This window comes from Agrilus planipennis, unplaced genomic scaffold, assembly GCF_000699045.2.
Source record: "Agrilus planipennis isolate EAB-ADULT unplaced genomic scaffold, Apla_2.0 scaffold201, whole genome shotgun sequence".
Taxonomy (NCBI): domain Eukaryota; kingdom Metazoa; phylum Arthropoda; class Insecta; order Coleoptera; family Buprestidae; genus Agrilus; species Agrilus planipennis.
The window spans coordinates 223,433-248,442 of NW_020439103.1; the positions used below are offsets into that span (position 1 = coordinate 223,433).

The following is a 25,010-nucleotide window of genomic DNA, read 5'->3' on the forward strand; positions in this document are numbered from 1 at the left end:
AAGTTCAACATATTTCAGAGATCCCAGTCTTTCTACGAGAGACTCGAGTCTCTCAATTTTTCAGTTTTATTCATTCAGTCTCTCTGTGAGAGACTCGAATCTCCGAATTAACAATTTTATCGTTCGATTCTCTCATACAGAGACTGTGATAGATCCATAAAAACACTTAGCCAATAACCGAGAGACTGTGAAAGACTGTGACAGAGGCTCTCAGAGACGCTGAAAGACTCTGAAAGACTCTGAGAGACTGGAGAGAGACTGAAAAAGCTGCACCCTTTATAGCCAATAAATGAAAAAGTCATGAAAGCAGTAACACCATCATAAAAAAGCACACAGAGGACTAAAGAGTGACTCAAATCTATGTTGGCCAAACAGACAGAAACTTTAAAACATGGTTTAATGAACACAAAATAGAAAATTACGTATCTTACTAATTTAATAAGGTAAAATCTTATTTCCACTTCTCTTAAAGTTTTTGTAGTTTAACTGTTATGCTAAGTAACCTTGATTTAATTTTAAACATCCTAATTAATGTTAATTACAAGTTTCCACCTTACTGAGACCATTTAATAAATTTCAATTTCCATTGGATGCAGATGTTTTACTTGAGGCAGAATGCAACTTCAAAAGTAGAATATTCTAAATTGAAACAATCGTTTTGATGTTGTACAATGCAGGGCAAATACATTCCCTGCAAGCTTGGTTACCATTTTGTTATTAAATAGAACATACACGAGGTTACGTATCGATCAAATTATTCAACGAAATGAGACACGTACATATGTATACCATGCAGAATACAAAAAGTTAATTTATTTATTGTCAATTCGTTCAATATGTAAAATTTACTTCTTAGTTAAGCAATAATTAGGGAGAATCAAAATGTTTTCAGCAGTTTACCATACAAATAAATAGAATTTTGTACCTTTTCGCCATTGGTTTAATTTTCTAAATTAATTAAGTATATAGACAGTCCTTAATTATTGAAAATGAAAAATACGTTTCGCTTTTATTCTAGCTTGCGTTCCTGCATTACTTTTCAATTGCAATTAATTTCGAAAAAGTGATTTTTTGATTGCCAATGCATGTCGTCCTTTTGCACTAATGGAACTTTCATATTTATAAAAGTTTCACTTGGTAAATTTCAATAAACAGAGCATTCGAAATGGAAAAACGTCTATTGAAATCAGCAATTGATATCACGTGAAAATTTGATTATTCGTTTTTTGCACTTATAACCTTTTATTCCTCAAATGGCAGATGTGATAAGTGCTGCAATTGTTTTTTTATTCATTCTCAGTTTTGCTTCAATAGCCCGATACTTATTCACTCAAAACTAGGCAGACAACACTTCAATATGAATAATAAATGAGAAATTTATTCTTTGTTTGAATAACATAAATTGTTGTTGATTGTAACGTTAAGTAGAAAACAAGAAAAAGCAAAACAATTAATGTACAGCCGAACCATTGAGAATCGACCCCTAACTTTCTCACTTGCTGCTCGCGCTCGGGAAAAATATCAAGGGGTTGGTATGTGGGAACACACTCTTTACTCCAAATTTATGTGTTTTTATTCCGTTTATTTAGTAGTCCACTGTATCATCATCATCATCATAGAGTCGTCAGTCCTAAGACTGGTTGGACACGCATCTCCACTCTTTCTTATCCTGAGCTAATCTTCGCATTTTCCTAAAACTAGAACAACCCACATCCTTAACTATTTGTGAACAGTAATCTAACCTAGGTTTACATCTACCCCTCCTAACTCCAGTTTCTGCTACTAATATGTCTATGACTAGATCTTCATGCCTGAGAAGGTGTCGTACCAACCTATCTCGCCTATTTTTTATTAACTTCCATAGAGTCCTCTGTTCTTCTATACTTTCTAATACCTACCTCTTCATTTCTAACCTTTTCTACCCACGTTATCCTTATCATTCGCCTATAACACCACATTTCGAAGGTTTCTAACCTTTTCTTTTCCGCCGCGCCCACTGTATAGATTATAAAAATTATAGCCGGACCAAGTGGTGTGCGCCAGGTTCTTAGTTCGAAGAAGAGTTGAACCTAAATGATTTACATCTGTAGGCATCACAATTTGAAGGGCCAGGTCCCGTTGGCCCAGCAGTACCTAACATTGCTTTATTCGCTCTAAAGGAAACCAGACAAGTATTTCAAGTCATAAAAGTAACTAATGAATTTGGATTTGTCTAATGAAGAAATGACATGTGGTAGTGTGAACTATTGCAATATGTTGAATTGTTTCAGTTCTCTTAAATTTTGTACTCAACATAAGTGTGTATTTTCATGATATAGATTATAGATGATATTCCCTTTTCAACATTTAAACTCCTTGGATACTAATATAAATTTCAATGAGGTAAACAAGAGCTTCAACTTCTAAAAGAAAAGATTAGAAGTGTTCGAAATGTAGAGATACATTCGAATGATGAGGATACCGTGGATAGAAAAGGCTAGAAATGAAGAGGTATTAGAAAGAGTAAGAGAACAGAGGACTCTATGGAAGTCAATAAGAAATAGGCGAGATAGGTTAGTGGGACACCTTGTCAGGCATGAAGGATTAGTCTGAGACATGTTAGGGATAGACGCAGGAGTAGAAGCAGATACAGATTAGATAACTGTTCGCAAATAGTTCAGGATGTGGGATGTTCTATTTTAAGATAAATGCGAAAATTAGCTCAGGATAGGGAGGAGTGGAGGTGCGTGTCTAACTAGTCTTAGGACTGACGACCTTATGATCATGACAACAGATTATTGTGTACCATTGTCTATAAAAGACTAGAATTTAGAATTAAACATTACGGAAATCAATTGTGTAAGAAGTGAAGATATGTAAGAATTCTCTTATAGCGTCCGTGCTTTCACTATTGGATCGAAGAGAGGGACAGAATGCGATAAGTAGTGGAGAGGTCCTTGTGGGAAACGTGTCTCAGACGTTGTTTGACGTCGCCGTTCTAAATTGTTCTCTCCCCAAATATGCCGCAAATGACCCTATTATAAAGGGCAGCGAAACATGTACGGATTGCAGAATCGTACGGACAAAGGCAACACCTGGAGAGAAGGCTCTTTTGATTTATGATCTGCACCGGGACCACCGCTATTCTTTTCATTGTTGTCCGTGATTGTTTTAGGTGATAACGAGCATCCCATGAGGTTAAATTAACCAACCTTGAGGCGCGGATGTACACGCGGCTATCCCACCACCAACCCTAAAACGCCCGACAATAAATCTGATGTTCCTTCTCGCCGATTATATTTCGTTCTGCTTAATTCCTACACTCTGTTGCACTTCATTTATTTTTACGACTATTTTTTGTTTCTAAAATAAATCGTGAAATACAATTAAAGGCGCATGCCAAACTGAAATTGTTTCGTACATGTCGTAGGTACCATTAAAAATTGGAACTGTATTAAATTCTACATGGTATTTAATGAGAGGGTGTTTTGAAATAAGTCACAATAGAAGATAAGTATTTAGAAAATATTATTGACTTATAAGAGAAAATAACACAAAAAAATCTATAAAATATAAAAATTTTCTCACTCATGACAATTGCTTCACCCTGTAACGACATTTTTTCTGATGAGGCTCCATTTATAATGAAAATTATGGGCCCTCTAAAGATAAATTATAATAATAATTCGTCAACGATTGTTATCTGGAGCATTATCTGGAAATTCCATATAGATTCTATGAACCAAAAAAATTGTTACCTAAATCAAACTGTTCGCGGTCTGATGCTGATGTATTCGAAGATTAGTGGCAGCCCTAATACAAACAGGACTTTGTTGGTTGTACAGAATATATAAACCGTACCAGCCCACTGGTACGTCGTGCGTTGATGGTATGTAATACTAGCACTAGCAGTAGTGGAGGTTGTGAATTGTTTATTCAATGCCGCAAGTTCTACATTTGTATGCACCCGGGGCAAATTAAATTTGCAAAATGCTTTCACGAGCAGATTTGTACATATTTATTTTGTGCTAAATAAACCATGAGCCAAATTTCTAACAGCGTCTAACTTAACAACTGTGTACGAATTAATTATTCATTAACATAAAAGGTAAAAGGTGAAAGAGGAATCACTTAAAGTAATCTTTCCTTAGTATTCGTTTTATATCTGGATGCATGACGATTGGATTCAGGTTCATAATGATGAACCCCAGTCTCGTCCCCGATAATAATTCGTGTCAATACTCCATCTTCATCTTCATTACAGAGGTCCAAAAACGCGCGAGAACACTCGACAAGCTGTGAGGTGGTGTGAGCATTCTCGGCACCCATCTTGCGCTGACTTTGACTGAAAAATTTTAAAAATGGTTGTATCTGATACTCAGACCATTTCTGTGAACTGTTTCTTCCTAAGTCGGGACTCTTCCAGCAATAATTTTTCGATTTTTTTAAATGATTGCCGGAGTTGTCACCTCGATCGGCCGGCCTGGCCATGGGTCGTCTTCATGTGAGTCCCTGTCTTGCTTAAAGAGGGTATACCACTTGTAAACCATGGTTTTACCTGCGCAAGAGTCCCCGTAAACTTTACAGCGCGGTACTCGATATTTCTCCATATTTCACAATTTGTTCCCGATTGACTTGTTTCGTTGATGATAGTTCAAAGACTACTAACCTAATTACGATAGAACTTGGTTTTTATACTAATGATGAGTTGCTTAATTCATAATGACTCGAGTAATGACCTACCTACCCATTCCGCGAACTTAAAAACGCGCCCTCGTAGCTACGCCGTGAACTCAGTTTGAGAAGTCGACATCCTGATGGACCTTGTTGAGCTTGTTTACAGATGGCATTTATTAAGCCGTTTGTAGTAATTTCTAAAATAATTCAAGGTTCTCTCTCTCTCTCCAATTCCATCATATCAAATGTATTCCACTTTACTGTTTAATAAAACTATAGCCACTCCATATAAAATAAAGAGATTTGTATTGTGTCGTATTTCGATTTTGATAAATAAAGTTTTTTTACATTAATAATAACAATAACTAAAGTAGTTGTGAAAGTGGTTCTGCAATTCCTTCGGTAATCCGGTATGAGTCGAATGCTTTACCGATCTGTTGGTAATTGTGGATAGGTAGCAATTATATGCAGTCGTAAAGTTTGCCGTTGCTGCAGCAGCTATTACTGGAATAAGGAATAATTACATTTTAGCGTGCTAGGTGCAGCTGCATCTTGAAACCGAAACGCAATTATACTGAAGGAAAGCCGTTCTTAGAATATTAAGACCACATTGACTTTCAACTCTAATGAGATTTTCGATTAGTGTAACGCAATTCTCATTAATCCGAAAAAAAAGGAAACAAATATTTACTTATCTACATTTTCCCTAAAGACCTTATATCTGCCAACCCAGAAAATGTCAACTCTAGCCACCGAAAAAAAATATATGCAGATTTCATGAAGAGGAATGTGACTAACACAAGATTCTAAACTTCAAAGTAGGATTACCCTAATATAAGAATACAATATTCAACATATCGGAAAAGCTTTACAGTTCTCTAGATTGGTCCCGGTTTCTTCACACACTGGACTAAGAGGAAAAAATGAAAACTGTACAATATTCAACCACATACGAATAATAAAACAAATAACTCGACTCTATACAGAATGTTTATTAAACATAAAGTGGGTGTTCTTTGGGATACTGGAAAAATATTTTGCTATACAGAGAGCTAGATTTTTTCCAACAATAACAATATTTAATTACCTGAATATTAAATGTAAAGCTTCTGAGATTACAAAAACTTTTTCCGCTAACTAGCAAGCAAATTTCCTATCCTTTCTTGAAGGTTTAAAAAGGCGACATATACAGTTGACTTCGAGTATGACGACGACGAAGGGACGACTGTAATTTCGTCGTTATATCCGGATGATCGCTATAACCGTAAGCATAGAGATTTTATTTACGTTTTGTGTTTTGGAGCACGGCATTGTACGGGTGCGAAACATAGACAGTGGGCGCTGCGGAAAAGAAAAGATTAGAAGCGTTCGAAATGTGGTGTTATAGGCGGATGATGAGGATATCGTGGGTAGAAAAGGTTAGAAATGAAGAGGTATTGGAAAGAATAGGAGAACAGGGGACTCTATGGAAGTCAATAAAAAATAGGCGAGATGGGTTGGTAGGACACCTTCTCAAGCATAAAGGTCTAGTCAGAGACATATTAGAGGCAGAAACGGGAGTTAGGAGGGATAGAGGTAGACCTAGATTAGATTACTGTTCGCAAATAGTTAAGGATGTGGCCTGTTCTAGTTTTAGGGAAATGCGAAGTTTAGCTCAGGATAGGAAAGAGTGGAGGTACGTGTCCAACAGTCGTAGGACTGACGACCTTATGATGATGATGATTGTGTTTAACAACTGAAAATTCCATATTCTATCCTTTATTAGTGATTACGCTCATTGCTTTGCATTGTTCCTATATATAATCTTTTTATTTCCTCCATGTCGTAACCTAATTTACCAACTACTGTGATGACAGAATATTGATATTTAAACCAATTAATTAAACACAATTTTTAGTGTAAATTTCCTACTAAACTAGGTCATAAGTTAGCTTCATACCTTTATTAGATGTTTCAGCTAATTCCAGCTATTTCAGCTACACAAATTTGCTTTGCAAACCTACCGATTCTAAAACCATATAGTATAGTGATAGAGCAATTTCTTTGTATTTTTGCAACAATAAGTGGCCAGTGTGTATCGAAACAGAACACTGAACACTACACACAATTTCATTACACTTATTATCCGTAATTTGCCAATCGCTGCGAAAACTATTGTCCGATTCGGGCTCTCGATTTCGAACAACTTCATCGACCGTACTAAAATTTATTTAATAAAACGAGCAAACGGTCGAACCGGTGGTAATTTGGTTATAATAAAGCGAGCATACGTTTACATTCGCACAACATCATCTACCTATAGGTATACAAAATTGTATTCGCTCAAATTGGAATGTGAAGCGTAACTAGCACCCATTCTATCCAGGAATTGAATGCTTCCAGAGAGAGAACCGTCTAAATTGCAGTTTCACTCGTCACCATATATCTGGCTGGCCATGTGCGTCCTTTCTCATATTATGTGTTCTCTTATCAATTGTTCATACCTGAGTTCCCTGCCAGTCAACGCGGTACACACGTACACGATCGCGAAAATCGACGGACAATTACGACATAGACAATAGAAGGAGCTGGATGGGGTTTATTATTGTTGTTATTATTATTAACGCAAAGGGAAGGTGGATTATCGTTAACCCTGGTTCAATTTGCTGGCCTTTGTTGCTCCACTATTTCAACCGGGATAATGCTCAATCTGATATATTTAATCACTGTATGCCTATCCAATTGTCTACGTCTAATTAAATGACCTATATAGCACATTTAGTAACGCAAGATCGATGTAGTGCTGACCTCCGAAATCTATTCGACATCTTTCTTATATTATGAACAAATAATGTTCTTCATTATACGTATAGGTAGATTGAGTTCTGTCAAATACCGGCAAATAAACCGGAATGTACACAAAGCCAGTTGTTCGGTAGTATTTTACCTTTTTCTGTGCAATATTATTTAATTCATGAATGTAGTAATAAGCAAAATGGAGCAAGTAGAAATACGTTTTTTTAAGCCAAACAAAATAACTTTTTGTAACTGTTTTTATGACCATTTGAACCCTCAGCCTTGAATGTGTACGAGGATTTTAAGAGTTTTACCCCTATTAGAGATTTTTGTCAGTACCAGTTTTTACCAGTTAGTATTTTTTTAGTAGAGTTACTAACCTGTCTGTACTAACCAACCAACCAACCAATTGTTACCGCTAAATTCATTTTTGTATATAGCTTTGGGTATATTTTATTAAACAAGTAGCGAATATTTTTAATTAGAGACATGACATTCGGAAATTATTGAAGTGATCCAATTTCCCATTAAATTCGCACTTTTAATAATTTTAATACTAATTAAACAGACCCTATCACGCAGGCTGCATGTGTCAATGGTACAAATACAATAGCTTTTGCACACATGGACATGGAGCGCTCACCGTAATTCCCACCCTATATGAGATTAATTTGTTTTTATCAAACACTTAACAGTTCAAAAGTTCTTCATGGATATTGTCACAATCGAAAAATAACAGAGAAATTTCGATGAAACTTGTTAAATGACAATACATTTACATTTAAAAAATCGTTGCATAATTTGAGTATCATCCATGACGAATGAATGAAATTTATATCAAGTGACTATTGTAACTATTAGGGACACCAAATGTAGGAAGATGTTGGAAGAAGCGATAAAAAGAATGGTAAAATATAAGAGAAGTTGAAGAGGTCAGAAGAAGGAAAACTTAAATATCAGATTAAGTACCTAGTTGTCTTTTTTTTATCATGGCTTAACCCATAAAAAATTTGTTATTAATATTATTATTTATTATTCGTAGCGAAACAGTACAAATCAACTTTGTCTTTGACGTCAATACCCTATTTTGTGTAGACACTGTGTTAATAAATAATTTTCTTTTGGTAAATTGCTTCTAATTAGTCAGTAAAAAAGGCGTCCGGTAATGGAAGAAGGTGGAGGTTGATTGTGTTAGACCGTAAAAATGTCGTTCGAATTTTGGGTGTTCATCATTTTCTTAAAACTTCCTGGGATTATTATAAGTACGAGCATTACAAGTTTAAAACTGTCGTTGAGTCCTGGTGGTAGTAAAGTTGACATCGTTTTGTCGAAAACTTTTTAGCAGACAACGCCGTTAACTCTAAAATCGCAAACTGTCCCGTTTCATATATGTCTATTTATCATCACTTTTTGAATATTTTGGGTTCTGGTGATAATAAAAATTTTACGATCCAAACCCTCGGTGGCTCATAAAACAAATTAATATACATGGCCGTTATAAATATATCCATAAAACAAAATATAGCGTGACAGTGTTGGTAAGAGCGGGCATTAAATTTTGGTGGTACCTACAATCGATATATTCGCCCTACCTAGTCTACCACGTAACTAAAAATGCGCGGAAACGTCGGGCAAAAAAAAATGTATTTTTTTCGAATGGAACGCTCTGAGATAAGCGCACTTTAGTCCCGATGATGACGCAAACGCTGAACGATATTGAAAAAAACATGGAAATTAGCAGGTCATTAATAGTCGTTATCGTCAAAAGGGGAATAAACAGCCCATTTTATGTTGTTCAAAATTATGTTTTCTTTACAAAACGACCGCTGATAACATTCAAAGGGCCTCAATAACCGACACGACACCGTCGAAATAATCTTATCCACGCGAATTTATGCAGAAATGTCAACAGAAACATTTTTATTTCTTTACACCTCCATTAACCCCTTTACAAACATTTTTTTATCGAATATTTCTTGTGTGTGATTTCTTGTTTTTTGTTTTTCACAAAGAAAAAGTCCTTATAAAAGTATCTGATTCAAATTCGCTACAAAAGACAATAATTAAAATCTGTGACTGTTCGTAAATATGATCTGAAATCTGTCAGAAAAACAAATTTAAAATAAAATATCAAAACAACCCGTAAGAGAAAGAATCATCATCATAAGGTCGTTAAGGACTTATTGGACACGCACCTCCACTCTTTCTTATCCCTGAGCTAAACTTCGCATTTCCCTAAAACTATAACAACCCATATCCTTAACTATTTGCGAACAGTAATCTAATCCAGGTCTAACTCTACCCCTCCTAACTTCCCTTTCTGCCTCTAATATGTCTCTGACTAGACCTTCATGCCTGAGTAGGTGTCCTACTAACCTATCTCCCCTATTTCTTATTGAATTCCATGGAGTCCTCTACTCTTCTATTCTTTCTAATACCTCTTGATTTCTAACCTTCTCTATCCACGGTATCCTCATCATTCGCTTGTAACACCACATTTCGAACGCTTCTAACCTTAAAGAAAAAGAATAAGGAAGAAAAAGAGTGAGTGCAAAGGCAGAAGACGAACAATTACAAGGAGACTGCTGATTTTCGTTACCTAGGAAATCAGATAATTCAGGATAAAAGGGGCAGTAGAGATATAAAACAGGATATACCCTATGGTCGAATCGCCTTCAACAAAAAGAAGTCACTTCTATGATCGCGAAAGGTTAATTTAGAAAATCCAATTCTCAAGTATGAAGGGCTAGTCAGAGACATATTAGAAGCAGAAACGGCATTTAAGAGGAATAGAGGTAAATCTCGATTAGATTACTGTTCACAAATAGTTAAGGATGTGGAATGTGCTCAGGATAGAAAAGAGGGGAGGTGCGTATCCAACTAGTCATAGGACTAATAAGCTTGTGATAATCCAATCATTTCAGCCACATTATGCTCAATGTTCGCAAACTAAATCACTGTTTAAAAATATATAATTAATGATGCTCAGCCAAATTTTTGTAATGCAGTCCTCTCTTTATGTGTCATAGCATTAGAGAGGTTGAAAATTGATCAGCCGTTCACTGGAAATACGGGCAAAAATTGCAATCGTACGCGCCGAAACTTTTATAACGAAGCAATTGAAAAATGCACGTGATTACAACCGTTACTTGAAATAGATTTTGAATAACTCTCCACTTTTAAAAAATCATGGTCGAATATCTCTTCCGGTAATCAATGAACGATTCGATGAACCATAAATCATTGATCCTATTTCAAAAGAAATACGCAGTCGACGATTCAGAAAAGATCGGAATGTCCTAATCATTATAAACACTGAGAATTTAACACTAATTGTTAATTCATTAAAAATTGTTTGATCAAGTTTAAGAAGGTGTAATATAATGTAGTTTTTATAGTATACAGGTAATGGAAAACTGAACTTTTCCTTCTTTCAATTAGAAGATATAAATGAGTAAATTCCTTTGAACCAACGACTACTTCACGTATAAATAAAACTATTATTCAAATTTCACACAACTATTGCGAACGCGTATGCATAATGTAGAATTGAATAAATGTTGATGTAAGTTCATATCTAGAAGTCTCTACCTATTATTTTTGAACGAGATTTTGCTTTGAACGTAGAAATTATAATTGTGTCCAGGCACACAACGTACATAACGCCCGTTCAGGAAATATGCCGGATACGAAAGACAATGGTGAATATGCAATGAAAGCCTCCACTTGCCTGCCAGGGACTAATTAGCGGCTTTGCCTTATTACACATGCCATCCTTTAGAATGGATTTCCCTTTTGCCATTTTAACAGAAGCTATCTCCAAATCACCAACGGCAATAATCATACAAGATGCCGCTAAAAGGAAGGGCGGCAGCCCCACACTTTTTTCTTTTTTATTTAAATTAGCATCTAATTGAGTTTGTTTATAGCAGTACTTTAAAAGAAAAGAATACATATATAGGTGTGGCAAGCAGCATATTAGCTACAGTTACCGTCATCTCTTGCAAAACATCCAACCTACTTTCGAATAAGTTTAAATTGTGATTGGCAAACCCTACAGTTCTTTTTTAAACCGATAAATTAATCTACTATCGCAAAAGTGCACTCTAAACTAATATCTCTTTCTAAATAATTTATCTGATTAGTCGACAATTAATTTAACGCACAAAAGTTGTTGTAAATTACCCCAGTGCACTTGCACTTATATTCCTGGTTCGTTTGTTAAAATACTTATAGATACAAGCGTTTGTGGAACTTATTCTCCAGTTGAAAATTCTTCAGAAATTGTATACAAGTATGAAAGTTTCAAATCGTTATCAGCTTTATCGGTGACTAGCTAATTTAAGTTCGAACTCAGAATCACTATTGAACATAGCAATATCAAGAAAATTTATCAATTTATATTATCTGTCCTGATTCGAAATATATTTTTACGCCGTATTATGTGCAGCTGTATGCGGACTTCTTAAAAAGTTTGATACCATTTCCGTCGTTCAGTAAATCAGATAACGATAACAATAATCATATCAGTATGTCGAATGTAACTTCTTCGAGTTTTGTAATTTACCTGAATAACTGCTAGAGTCTTCGTGTTACAGATGACTTCCTTCATTTCTGCTTACAGTTACCTTAAACATTAACTAATGCGCGCTCGCTCTCAGCTCAAGTGCGATAACCGTCAGCTGAACTCCTTGTTAGCTAAAATGCGGTAGCCGTATTGTTGATTTAAGCACTCTCTATTAATTCAAATGTGATCATCGTCATCTCAATTACCCTCCTCGTTAGCTCAGATACAGTTGGCCTCGGATCAAGCAATTGCGGTCAACTCAAGTGTGTTCGTCGTCAGCTTAAGCTTCATATCAGACATAGCACTTGCCATCAATGTAGCTGCGATAGTCGTCACAGTAAGCTTAACTGCGCTCCTCGTCGTCTAAAATTCAGTAACTGATTGATACGACCGCTGTTCCTCTGACGTCAGCTTCATTTGATCGCCGCTCAGCGTTGGTTCAAGTGCAATCGCCGCCAGCTAAAGCACCGTATGGTATATGGTCACCGTCACCGACAGCTTAACTGCGGTTTTCGTCAGTTAAAATTTTGTAACCGACCGCTCTTCTTCAACTGCCAGCTTATGTATGATCGCTGTCAGCTTATGTAATCTCTTTGTTAGCTGCAGTAATTGCTGTAAGCTCAAATGCGATAACCGTCAGCTTAATTACAGGGATTAACGTCGCTTCAAGCCTTCGCCGTCAGTTCAGTGTGATTGCCGTCAACTTAACTACTGTATCATATATAACACATGTCATCAATGGGGGTGCGGTCACCGCCAGCTTAATTGCGCTCTTCGTCAGTTAAAATTCAGCAACCGACCGCTCATGCGCGCTCTTTTTCTACCGTCAGCGATCTGCTTATTGACTACAGTTATCACTGTCAGCTCAAGTGCGATTACCGTCAACTTTAATTACACTCCTCGTTAACTTAAGCTCCGTATTGGATATAGCACTCGCCATCAATATAGCAGCGGTCGGCGTCATCGTTAGTTTAACTGCGCTCCTCGTTAGCTAAAATTCAGTAACCAACCGTTTATGTGCGCTCTTCCTCTGCCGTCAGTTTAATTATGATCGCCGTCAGCTGAAGCGACCTCCTTATTGACTGTAGTAATAGCTGTCAGCTCAAGTACGATTGCGGTCAGCTCAATTACACCTCTCATTAATTCGAATACGGTAGGCATCCCAGTCGGTTCAAGCGCTCACCGTCGGTTCAAGTGTGATCGCCGCCAGCTTAAGCACCGTATCGTATATAACATATGCCATCAATGCTGGTGCGGTTACCGTAACCGTCAGCTTAACTGCGCTCTTCGTCAGTTAAAATTTAGTAACCGACCGCTTATGCGCGCTCTTCTACCGTCAGCTTAACTGTGATCGCTGTCAGCTTAAGCGATCTGCTTATTGATTACAGTCATCACAGTCAGCTCAAGCGCGATTACCGTCAACTAAATTACACTCCTCGTTAACTTAAGCTCCGTATTGGATATCGCACTCGCCATCAATATAGCAGCGGTCGTCGTCATCATAAGTTTAACTGCGCTCTTCGTTAGCTGAAATTCAGTAACCAATCGTTTATGTGCGCTCTTCCTCTGCCGTCAGTTTAATTATGATCGCCGTCAGCTGAAGCGACCTCCTTATTGACTGTAGTAATAGCTGTCAGCTCAAGTACGATTGCGGTCAGCTCAATTACACCTCTCATTAATTCGAATACGGTAGGCATCCCAGTCGGTTCAAGCGCTCACCGTCGGTTCAAGTGTGATCGCCGCCAGCTTAAGCACCGTATCGTATATAACATATGCCATCAATGCAGGTGCAGTTACCGTCACCGTCAGTTCAACTGCGCTCCTCGTCACTGTCAGTTCCATTGCGCTCCTCGTCAGTTAAAATTCAGTAACTGACCGCTTATGCGAGCTCTTCTTCTACCGCCAGCTTAAATATGATTGCCGTCAATTTAGGCGATCACCGTTAGCTTAACTACACTCCTCATTAGCTCAAACACAGTAGCCTTTCGCTTATGTCCTCTCCTTTTCAGCTCAAACACTCGCCGTCAGCTTTTGAGAGCTTAATGTGAATTCGGGCGCTCGCCGCGAACTCATGCGCGCTCTTTAATAGCTAAAGTGCACTTGTAAAGATATACCGTTCGTCGCAAAACTAAAAACATACTTTACGTAAAATGAATATAAATAGGTATGTGTTTAAATGCATTCGCGTGTAAAATAGAGGAAGTGCTGATATTCAAAATTAATTCCAACGACAGTATTTCGTTTAAATTGCTGTTGAAAAAACAGATTATCACAAAGGTGTGAATCATTCAACCGTTGCTCGAAGCGTATACAGAAGAATGGCAGTCCGCGAGAGTGATATCATGCATATATCGCAATCTAGATACAACAAAGCCATTCCGGCATCGTCTACATTACAACTTCAATGGACTAGTGACGCCGTTTGAAATTAAATGAGATTACAACCGCCAACGCCCGGAAACGGACTCCGTTACGTCCACGTCCCACTGCATTTTTATTCTCCAATCTTCATAAATGTCACTTTTTACAGTCAAATCATGGGGTTTTATAAAAACTTTATGCCTTTATTTTTGCATCATAATTCACCCCGGCCCCTCAACGTCATTTGGTATTTATTTAATGTCTAGTAGACACTATACACATCATTGGTCTCATTCTGTGAGAAAATATACAAGGAGATTAAAATTGTTCCTTGTCTTTTTTTAATATAAATGGTTCAACTACTAATAATTCGATAATTTTCGGTTAAAATTTCTTTTAAGAACTATTTAGTTTCTTTCCTGATTTTCTCATGCAAATCTGGCTTGGGTTAGGTTAGCTTAGGTTCTCATGTAAATCTGAGTTAGTAAGGTTAAATTTATCTTCCAACAATTTACAAAAATTTCACAAATAATACAACAGCCAAACAACTGCGCAGTCTGACTCACGAAGTACCACAACAACTTCTACCAGCATATCTTTGATAAAGAAACCGCTGTAAGGCTTATTATCTTTTTAAAAAAATTGGAATTCTTAATTGCTTTTTCTACGTTTATTTTCCCAAATTTCTAATTAAAATCCTTACAAATCCATTTATCTAACGAATGAACATTTTAATTTGATCTCTTGCAGGAATATTCCTGCAACAGTTGCCTTACGTCATCTAGCCCTTTCGGACTTGCCAGATTGTTAATGAGTTAAAACACACGCTCTCTCACTCTCTTTCTCTCTCTCTATCTCTCTCATGCATCCGACAGATTCCGCGTGCCTCTGCCAATTGTTCATCTTACCCTTGTTAACCGCGCCGCATCGCACTTTGGTAATTAGCAACAAAGTTTGCTGCCAACTTAGTCACTATCTAGTTATTTAAGAGCAATTTACGCATCAATGAAACGTTTCTTACTACTTTGACTATAAATTGCGCTTAGGGGTAATTAAGTGATGAACAAAACCATCGCAGAACTTAAGTCAGAGGGTCTCAGATGAAAGCAGGTAGGAGAAAAAACTAGGCACAAATACAAGCAAACTATTTAAGGTACATTGATGCTGTTGGTGAAATCAACACAATCAATTGCAGAAATAGTAAAAAAGCTAAGAATATTTGAATAAGACAGTAGATCTGAAGAAGGGACACATTTCTTCTCTGAGGTCTGAGCGAACTTTAGGGGAAGACGAATTTACGACATTACAAAATTATTGTTGTGTTGTTAATAAGTAGGATCGAAATTAATTTTTGACGTACGAGGCGAATGATGTTGATTTAATTTTAGAAATATATTTAATAAAAGCCAATGTCAATTGTTTTTGTTTAAAGAGTCGAAAATCCCGACGTCGCGTTGGTGAACATAAAAGCGTCTTATGCTATTAATATCGAAATTTATTAGGCGCAATCAAATTTACATCCGATGAATGCTTCGGGAAGTTAATTTGATTCGGGAAGGGCGCGTAAGCCGTTTGTGTTATATAGATCTTTACGTATAACATTGCTGATAAATTAAATCAAAAATTAAATTAAGACGTACTTGGTTTAGATATTTTGATACACTAGCGCTTGTTAGGAATAAACACGATCATTAAAATTTAACAATTCTAATACCACTAATTACATAAAATAATCACCACAAAAATGTCGCTTAGTGTGATGTTACCTACGATCTAAAAATCATCATCATCATAAGGTCGTCAGTCGTAAGACTGGATGGACACGCACTTCCACTTCTTCCTATCCTGAACTAATTTTCGCATTTCCCTAAAACTAGAACAACCCACATCCTTAATTATTTGCCAACAGTAGTTCTCCGGTTTTTTCTAACACCTCTTCATTTCTAATCCTCTCTATCCACGGTATCCTCATAATTCGCCAGTAACACCACATTTCGAACGCTTCTAGCCTTTTCCTTTCCGCCGTGCCCACTGTCCATGTTTCACACCCGTACAACGCCGTGCTCCAAATATACACCTTTAAAAATCTTTTTATTGAAGGCGACTCTACCCTGCGCTATCATGTGCTTTACATCCCTACTACTCCTTCCGTCCTGACTTATCTGACTTCCTAGATACGTAAAATGGTGTGTTTTACTTGGGATACCATAATGTGGTGGTTTCCCGTTGCCTTCTACATTACAGTATTGTGCGCCAGAGTGCCATACCGATCCTAGTGATCTGTGCCACCCTGAGTATTGAAGTAGTTATAGGAAAACTCCTACTTAGTTAATGTGTGCTAACTGTCTAAAAAATGACCCTTAATTATATTTTTTGTCTGTCTGCTTGTACGGAGTGCTCTTCGAAATGGCTCAACCCTAAGCCGATTTCGATGGGATTCTGCAAACACTAAGAGAAGGTGATCAGGAGTGATCTAACCCATTTTTGTTTATTATTGATTGGTTATAGCACAAGACTAATAAACAGTAAGGTTTGAAGTTTAATTTAAATTTTGTCATTTAATTACGATTGCTTATAGGTTTATTGTATGTGTAAGTGATTTAAACGTTTAGCTAAGGGCACAATAGGGAGAAGTTTCATAAGTTCTACTTTCACAAACTCCAATTCACGAGAGACGGCACCAGGTAGGTATACAAGGAGTAGCGATGCTTCCTTCTGCACAATAACTTTTGCACTTTTATTGTCGTGCTCCTAAGCAGTTTCTGAAACCTCGTGGGAATTTGCATTCATATAAAACTTCGAGCTATTTATCACCATTCTTCGGGATTACAGTAATATCACGCCAGGCATAATCCACCAGGGGTTTCCCTAATTGACTGAATACACATTCATTTACTCGTCCGTTTGAGGAACCGAATTTGAATTAGACAGAAATGGATGAGTCCCAGAAAGGCTATCACTCAGCCACCGTTCCACAACTGTCTAATATAATTTCTCTTTTCCTTTCTACTCGAACAGATTTCTTGTCGAAATTTTATTTTCTTACAAATAAAGTTTCCTTTTCTTTATCAACGTAGCGAAAAAAAAGGATATACACCAAAGCTCCTTTAACGTATAATATATATATGTTCGCCAACACAAAACCCACATTACGAACTCAATCAATTTCAAACAGGATAAAAACATTGTTAACAAGAAAGGAAGTCGGGTAAAAAAGAACAAGTCGAACATTTTAAACAATTTTTTCAACAACAACAACAATCAGACACGCACAACGTTTCAAAGATAACTTATGTTTAACATAAATAGGTAATTTCTTTTTAGTCATTTGTGCTAATACATATTAGGTATAAACAAGTAGTTTGTTTGTTTACCTGCATGTATGGGGTAAACTCTGGAATCACTACATCAATTCTAAAAGTTCTTTGAACAATAATAGAAAGCTACACTATCCCTGATGTGTACATTAACTACAAGCATGTATGTGATGAAATCAATATATCGATTACCGACGGCGTTTTTTCATACAATCGTAGCTGTATAGGAGCCGCGGTCTGTAATCAGACCAGAATGACACATAAATGACCGCTTAACAAAAGGATTTTGTGAATTTTAAAGAAATATTCGGATTATTCTGGAGAAATTCGATGGCTGTATAAATAGGCTTTTGGGTTACAACCGTAGTCAATTAAAATATAAACAGGTGCGAATACTCAGTTACGTAGTAAACAAGTAGGTACTCGTTTAAGTGACTGAAGTACTGTTATTGTATAAAATAAATTAAAAAATATGTAAAGTGGTTTTGATGTTAGAAAGAAGTACACAGAATTATGTGGTAAGGAGGGAAACCAAATGCGGGAAAATGTGGGAGGAAGCGAGTGAGTGGTGAAACACGAGGGGAAATTAGAAAATCAAGAAGAAAAGGATACAAGAAGGGAAATATGTAGAAAAAAGTTAATAGATATAGGTAGGAAAAATAGACACGACAGAGAGAGAGGCAATGCACTAAGGTTGTTAAAAATTAACTAGGAACAGTTGATGGAGTAGAGAGAAAGTAGTGAGAATGAGATGTAGAGGAAACATGATTTAAGAAAACTAGGGAAATCTAGGTATGCAGTGGAATTGAGGGAGTTCTTATGGAGAGATTGGCAGGGAGACTTGGCTCCAAGTTATTTAGAAAGCGGGAGGAGTATCACTGTTTGGGTTAGAGTGAGAACAGAGAATAAGTGTCTAGGGTGCAAATACTGACTCAAAGAAGTGGACGAGGAAGGGGGCTGTTTGTTTGGTCAAATACGGAGTTATTTATAGGGATGGGATGAAAATTATGTATAGAGGGTGAAATGGGGTTAGGTAAAGTGGGAGGGAAGCAGTGATGTATGGTGTTTTTAATTGTCAGAAAATTGAGTTCTTTTGTATAATCTGTAGAATAACTTTTTGTTTCAGTAGGGCTTATACGTAGACTTTTAATCCGAAATCCCAATACGTATAAATTAGATCGGTGTTACCGTGAAAATTACTACCCCACGCCCGGCGAAAAGGATACCACTCACTAATTTCTAATAAAGATCCTATTACCTTTGAAAAATACTCCTGCACCAGTGAAAAATAGTTAGTCAAATTACACACTATCAAACAAATATTTTCAGATTACAAATTAAATTTTAGTTTTGTCTAGTATCTAGCTATTTGCAGTAGTTAATATTCAAATCAGTACCTGTGTAATTAGTACGTTATAAGATAATAATCTGATATTACCGTAATAATTACCTTTATGTAACTTGCCTGTATGACAATGCTTATACAAACCTGTTCTACTATATTTTTATTGAAACATATATCTTAGCCAAACTTAATCTAACGTAGCTTATAGTTAATACTCGTAATGATCATGCGAATTAAGCAAATTATTAATCACTGCCGTTGAAATCCTTCAAGTGGGTTACCTTTTCCCGGTGTTTCAACTCAACAACGCTCACTAACCGATTATTTGAAATCTTAACAAAGACGTTTCTCGCTCTCGTCTTAATAATCCCTAAACGAACCTTGATAATTATAACGTCATGTGTCATATATCCATTAGTTCGATGCGAAAATAGGTAAGAATAGCTAAAAGCATTTAGATTTATCACTGTCATCGAAATTAACAGTTGTTGGATGTAGTGTAATGCTGAAACCGTATATGCAGCTATTAATATCAAAGCCGATATAATGGAATCACTTCTTATAGGTACGCAGTTAGTCTATCATCAGAAGTTCATCATTTTGACGTATCTTTGTTCCAATGTCAATAATTTTGTTGTTTTCGTCAATGCTAATAAGGAATACGCATTCACAAAACTAGGGTTAGAAGCCATCTGACGCTTTACAATTCTTTCAAAACCATGTTCCCTATTTTCATATGAAACATAAAAATTGAAGACAAACAACTAGAAGAGATCACCTATTTACATCTATTTCTATATACATCATGTAATTTTATACCGTTTCATCATCATCATAAGGTCGTCGGTCCTAAGACTGGTTGGACACGCACCACGCACAGCGAGTAGGTAAACTGATGCCGTCCAGCATCATCTGATATTCTTGTGCTTTGGAAAAATTAAAATTTGTATTCCTCAACGCCCTCCCTTCAATTCACGCACAGCATTTACACGCTAGAGGACCCGTTTGAATTGCTTTATCAATAAGGCTAATAAAGATACGTTGTTCATAACGTTCAACGGTTCAAGCGGGGAACGGTTCCCGTAGGAGATGCATTTTATACGATGACACAAGGAGCTTGTTCGCGATCGTACGTCGTTCGATGAAAAATGCAAATAAGATCGTAAACGCTTATCAAACATGTGCTGACAGCGAACAATTCCCGTTACCTGTTCGAAACTGCCGCGAACATCATCTACACCTAAAGACCGTAACTATGCGGTTGGAATTGCTATTAAAGTCGTAATTAAAGTTCCTCTATTAGTGCATGACTAACAAGAAGCACGTAAACCTAATAAAGTTCCTGTGTAACGAGCTTTTTACCTTCTTAGGTTGTAAACTTTTTAAAATATTATCGTCGAAAGGAATTGTCATCTAAACAACGACAACCATCTAAAAGAAATTTACCATCTCAAAATTTTTTTTAGAAAAGGCGTAACACATTCAAATTGCATTTTTTGTTCATTTTATGACATATATATATGTATATAATTACTCTATCTTCTTTTATTTGAGTTGGTTCTCATTATTAGGTTTCGAGCCCATTGTCCCCCATACAGAAAAATTAGTTCTATGGGATCGTCGATGGTATTTAACACCTATTTAGGATCAACGCAAGCGAAGCCGCGGGGAAAATCTAGTTGTAATATATTTTTTTCTCTTGTTCTCCCTATGCCTTCCATTTATTCAACAAGAAGTATACTTGCAAAAAGCACTCTAAGGGATTATATCTGTCATTTATTTCATAAACGACGAAGCAACTGCTTTATATGAATCTTTGTTTTTATTTCTTAGTTATAGTATCTACCGCAATTTTTCAACTTAATTCACATACAAAGCAAACTTCGGGATGAAGATGAAAAGATCACATTTTATTGGTTAACAAAATGAATATAAATAAAACCCTAAATCTCGATTACAATTACGACCCTAATCTTCTATTATAACTAGTAGGTAACTTATTAAAAAGTGAAAAAATGAGTTTTTGATGGAGTGAATAAAGTAAGACTAAAACGACTCAAAAGTTTACAGATTGTTGTATCTCCCAAAATTACTCTGATTGTTATTTAATTGCAATAATGTCCAAAAAGGCTGGACAGGAAAAGAACTGAATTACAATTTCGATTTGTGATCCCTATTACGATCAAAAATATTTTTGACGTTTGTTTGTTCCATTTCTTATAAAAATTTCTTTTCTTTTTCAGATAATCCCCGATTTAAAGAGCCAATTAGAAATATTACAACGGCGGTCGGAAGAGAAGCAATTCTCGAGTGTTTAGTTGAAGATTTAGGGGGTTACAAGGTAAGAACCTACTGTTGACAGACAGCTACTTAGTGTAAATTACTTGCAATAATAAAGGGATTCTAAATGTCGTTAAGTGATTAAATCCTATAAGTTAAAAAAGAAAAATCATTCTGATGTTTTGTCCTTCAAGATGGACCAACCAAGATTATTGGATAAATGAATAAAAATTAAGCAGTAATAAAAAAATGTTTTTTAACTTTCAATAATAAAACTCGATTCTGACTGATCCGCGAATGCTGAATTTGAATATCACATTCACTATGATATAATTTCAATATTTCTCGCTGAAACGTATGAACCTTTTGACTTTTTTATATCAAGTGCTATTGGAAAAATTCTTTCATGTTCTTATTAAGCATGTTAGAATCTATAGGAATCGACTTTTTAATAATCAAAATCGGAGAAGAATTAGCGATAATAGCCAAATCAATATTGGCCTCTAGTGGAAGGAAAGCATGAAGGCAATGCTACACGGCGCGTTGAGCGGTAATCCACGCGCAATGTGTGCCTACACTCAAAACAATACTCGGTGTGAAGATTGAAGTCCACCCTACGTGTAATGCCCCTTTACACGAAGCGTGGATCGGCATTCCACGCGCCCATTGCCGCCGCGCCGTGAAAAGAAGCCAAGACTACGCCAGGACGCACCAGTCCGCTTCGGACCGCGCCCAATCCATTACACGAAGCGTGGATCGGCATTCCACGCGCCCACTGCCGCCGCGCCGTGAAAAGAAGCTAAAGACTACGCCAGGACGCACCAGTCCGCTTCGGACCGCGCCCAGCCCATTACACGAAGCGTGGATCGGCATTCCACGCGCCCACTGAAGCCGCGCCGTGAAAAGAAGCTAAAGACTACGCCAGGACGCACCAGTCCGCTTCGGACCGCGCCCAACCCATTACACGAAGCGTGGATCGGCATTCCACGCGCCCACTGCCGTCGCGCAGTGAAGAGAAGCTAAAGACTACGCCATGACGCACCAGTCGCAATCGGAAACATTTTTTAAATAAATATAAACTTAATTAATATTATTTGGATACCAAATAAGTATACAATATCGTATAAAATTACTGTTTACAATCAAGACTACCTTTAATTATTAGATTTACTTCTTTCTCTGCACATACTTTAGCTGTCGAAATTACCAACGTATAATGCACAATAAAAAAAGGCATATCGATTATTTTATATATCCGCCAGAACTAAGTGATGATAATTAATCACCTTGACCAACAAAGAAGAAGGTATTGTTAAATTGCTGACCTTAATGTCAACGGTCATTTACGGTTCACTTAAACAGCTATATTGACACAAAACAAAATCTACATTTTTACATACCACCCAATTAATCTTTCGCTTTGTCGTTCTGATTTATTGTTCGTTCTTTTTGAGGAAGCACTCAAGTACCTCTGTAATTATTGTTTTATATTAGTTCGAGAATACTCAAAAGATACAAGACACTCTTTGAAAAGAATATTCCAACAATATTCTTGGTCAGATAAATAATTAGGTTAGATATTCAGTTTCTAATTTAGCTACTAAACAATAACTTTGGAAATTTTGTTTTTGAAGCCTATTTTTAATAAGACTGCTTTACAATATTGTTGCAAATTCATTTTGAATTCATTACGTCCTTCTTTGTCTCCTGTTAACAGTAATTGGTTTTAACGAAGTCCTATTCAATCGCGTACAAAAGCAATAAAGACGGAATTTCAATGGGAGGATTGTACAGTAAGCTGTCAAAAATACGACTTAATGAAATCTTGATTCTGTAGTTTATTTCATGTGTTATACAGTTTTCTTTCTGTTCTTGTATATATTATAAAAAAATGGCACATTTTGATGAAAAAACCCTTTTTGCCTACTATTTTCATATCAAATTTTAGACAACAACGATAAATTACCCTACTTTTAAACATTAAATTCTGTAAATTATTTAAGGTATTTAATGGGGTTTAATTGTTACTTTATGAGCTGTATTTTGGACTTATTTTGAGAAGATGACTGTAGAGGCTCCACGAACGTCGCACTCGAGTTTATTTTCACATTGACGTTTCAAACGCGTTCAATTATTAGTCCAATTTTTGTCATTCTCCTTCAACTCCTACTTCATATTTGCGCTCTCGAAATTTCCAGCCATTAAATATAGCGAAATTGCTTGCCGGTTTAAATGAAAGTTTCCTCCGTCATGATAAAAATTTAATATTGAGCAGACGACTATAAGCAAGCACCTGACTTAATTGTTGCTTTTTGCTACCACTCGCGCTCGCTAGGAACAAGATGTAGCCTAAATTAATATGATAAGCAAACACGCCGTTTAATTACCAACCCTTGCACCACGTTTTTGTCTCGGCATCCCTTCAAGGGAAACCTATTCATAGAGTTACGTTGACTAATACATAAAAAATCTTCTCGGAGCTAGCAACTTGAGAGAATTAAAACGCAAGCTAAATTAAATCAGTAAAATAACGTCAAGTCTTGAAGAGCGTTAATAATTAAGTATATCAACATCAACTTGTTATTGGCAGGACCCTCCTTTTAATATTTAATGTTGTTGTTTTGTTCGTAGGTGGCCTGGCTTCGCGTCGACACTCAAACAATTTTAACAATACACAGTCACGTGATAACAAAGAATCATCGAATAGGTATTACTCACAGTGAACATCGAACCTGGTATCTTCATATACGAGAGGTTCGAGAAACCGACAGGGGATGGTACATGTGTCAGATCAACACCGATCCAATGAAGAGTCAGGTCGGATTTTTAGAAGTCGTAGGTGAGTTTCAAAATTGTGAAGTCGTCATCATCATCATCATAAGGTCGTCAGTCCTGACTGATTGGACACGCTCCTCCACTTTTCCTATCCTTCGCTAATCTTTGCATTTCCCTAAAGCTAGAGCAACCCATATCCTTAACTATTTGCGAACAGTAATCTAATCTAGGATCTAGGTCTACCTCTACACCTCCTAACTTCCGTTTCTGCCTCTAATATGTCTCTGACTGGACCTTAATGCTTGAGAAGGTGTTCTACCAAATAATCTCGCCTATTTCATATTGACTTCCACAGAGTCCTCTGTTCTCTTACTCTTTCTAATACCTTATCATTTCTAACCTTGTGTATTCTCGGTACCTTTATCATTCGCCTGTAACACCACATTTCGAACGCTTCTAACCTTTTCATTTCCGCCGCGCCCACTGTCCATACTTCGCATCCGTACGGCGTCGTGCTCTAAACATACACCTTTAAACAACCTATTTCGAATTTCTAAATTAACCGTTCGCGAGCATAGAAGTGACTTCTTTTTATTGAAGGTGACTCAACCCTGCTATAGGGTTGTTCGGATAGTCATTTCGTTTTCTTTTTGTGGAAATGAAAGACAGTTTTCGTATAATAAACAAATACTTTATTAAATTATATATTGACCGTTCTGGTCCAACACCTTATGCCATCTTTCTGGTAGTAGCATAATTCCACGCTCTTAAAATTTTTGGTCTTTGCTGGCAAAAAACTGATCGAGGAGGTTTTTGACCTCCTCATTTGAGGTGAAGGTTTTACCGTCTAAAAAATTTTGGAGTGACCGGAACAAATAATAATCCAATGGTGCCAGGTCTGAAGAATATGGTGGGTGTAGCATTGTATCCCATT

At 36.6% G+C, this 25,010-nt stretch overlaps 1 protein-coding gene across 1 annotated transcript in view; it reads left to right on the plus strand.

Annotated features, from left to right (window-relative positions):
• Positions 1–25,010, plus strand: part of LOC108740620 (lachesin-like) — a 49,094-nt gene that overhangs the window by 5,758 nt on the left and 18,326 nt on the right. The window contains exons 2-3 of the mRNA XM_025977501.1: positions 21,265–21,362; positions 23,933–24,140. Coding sequence (XP_025833286.1) covers positions 21,265–21,362; positions 23,933–24,140 — 306 coding nt within the window. The remainder of the gene's footprint in view (positions 1–21,264; positions 21,363–23,932; positions 24,141–25,010) is intronic.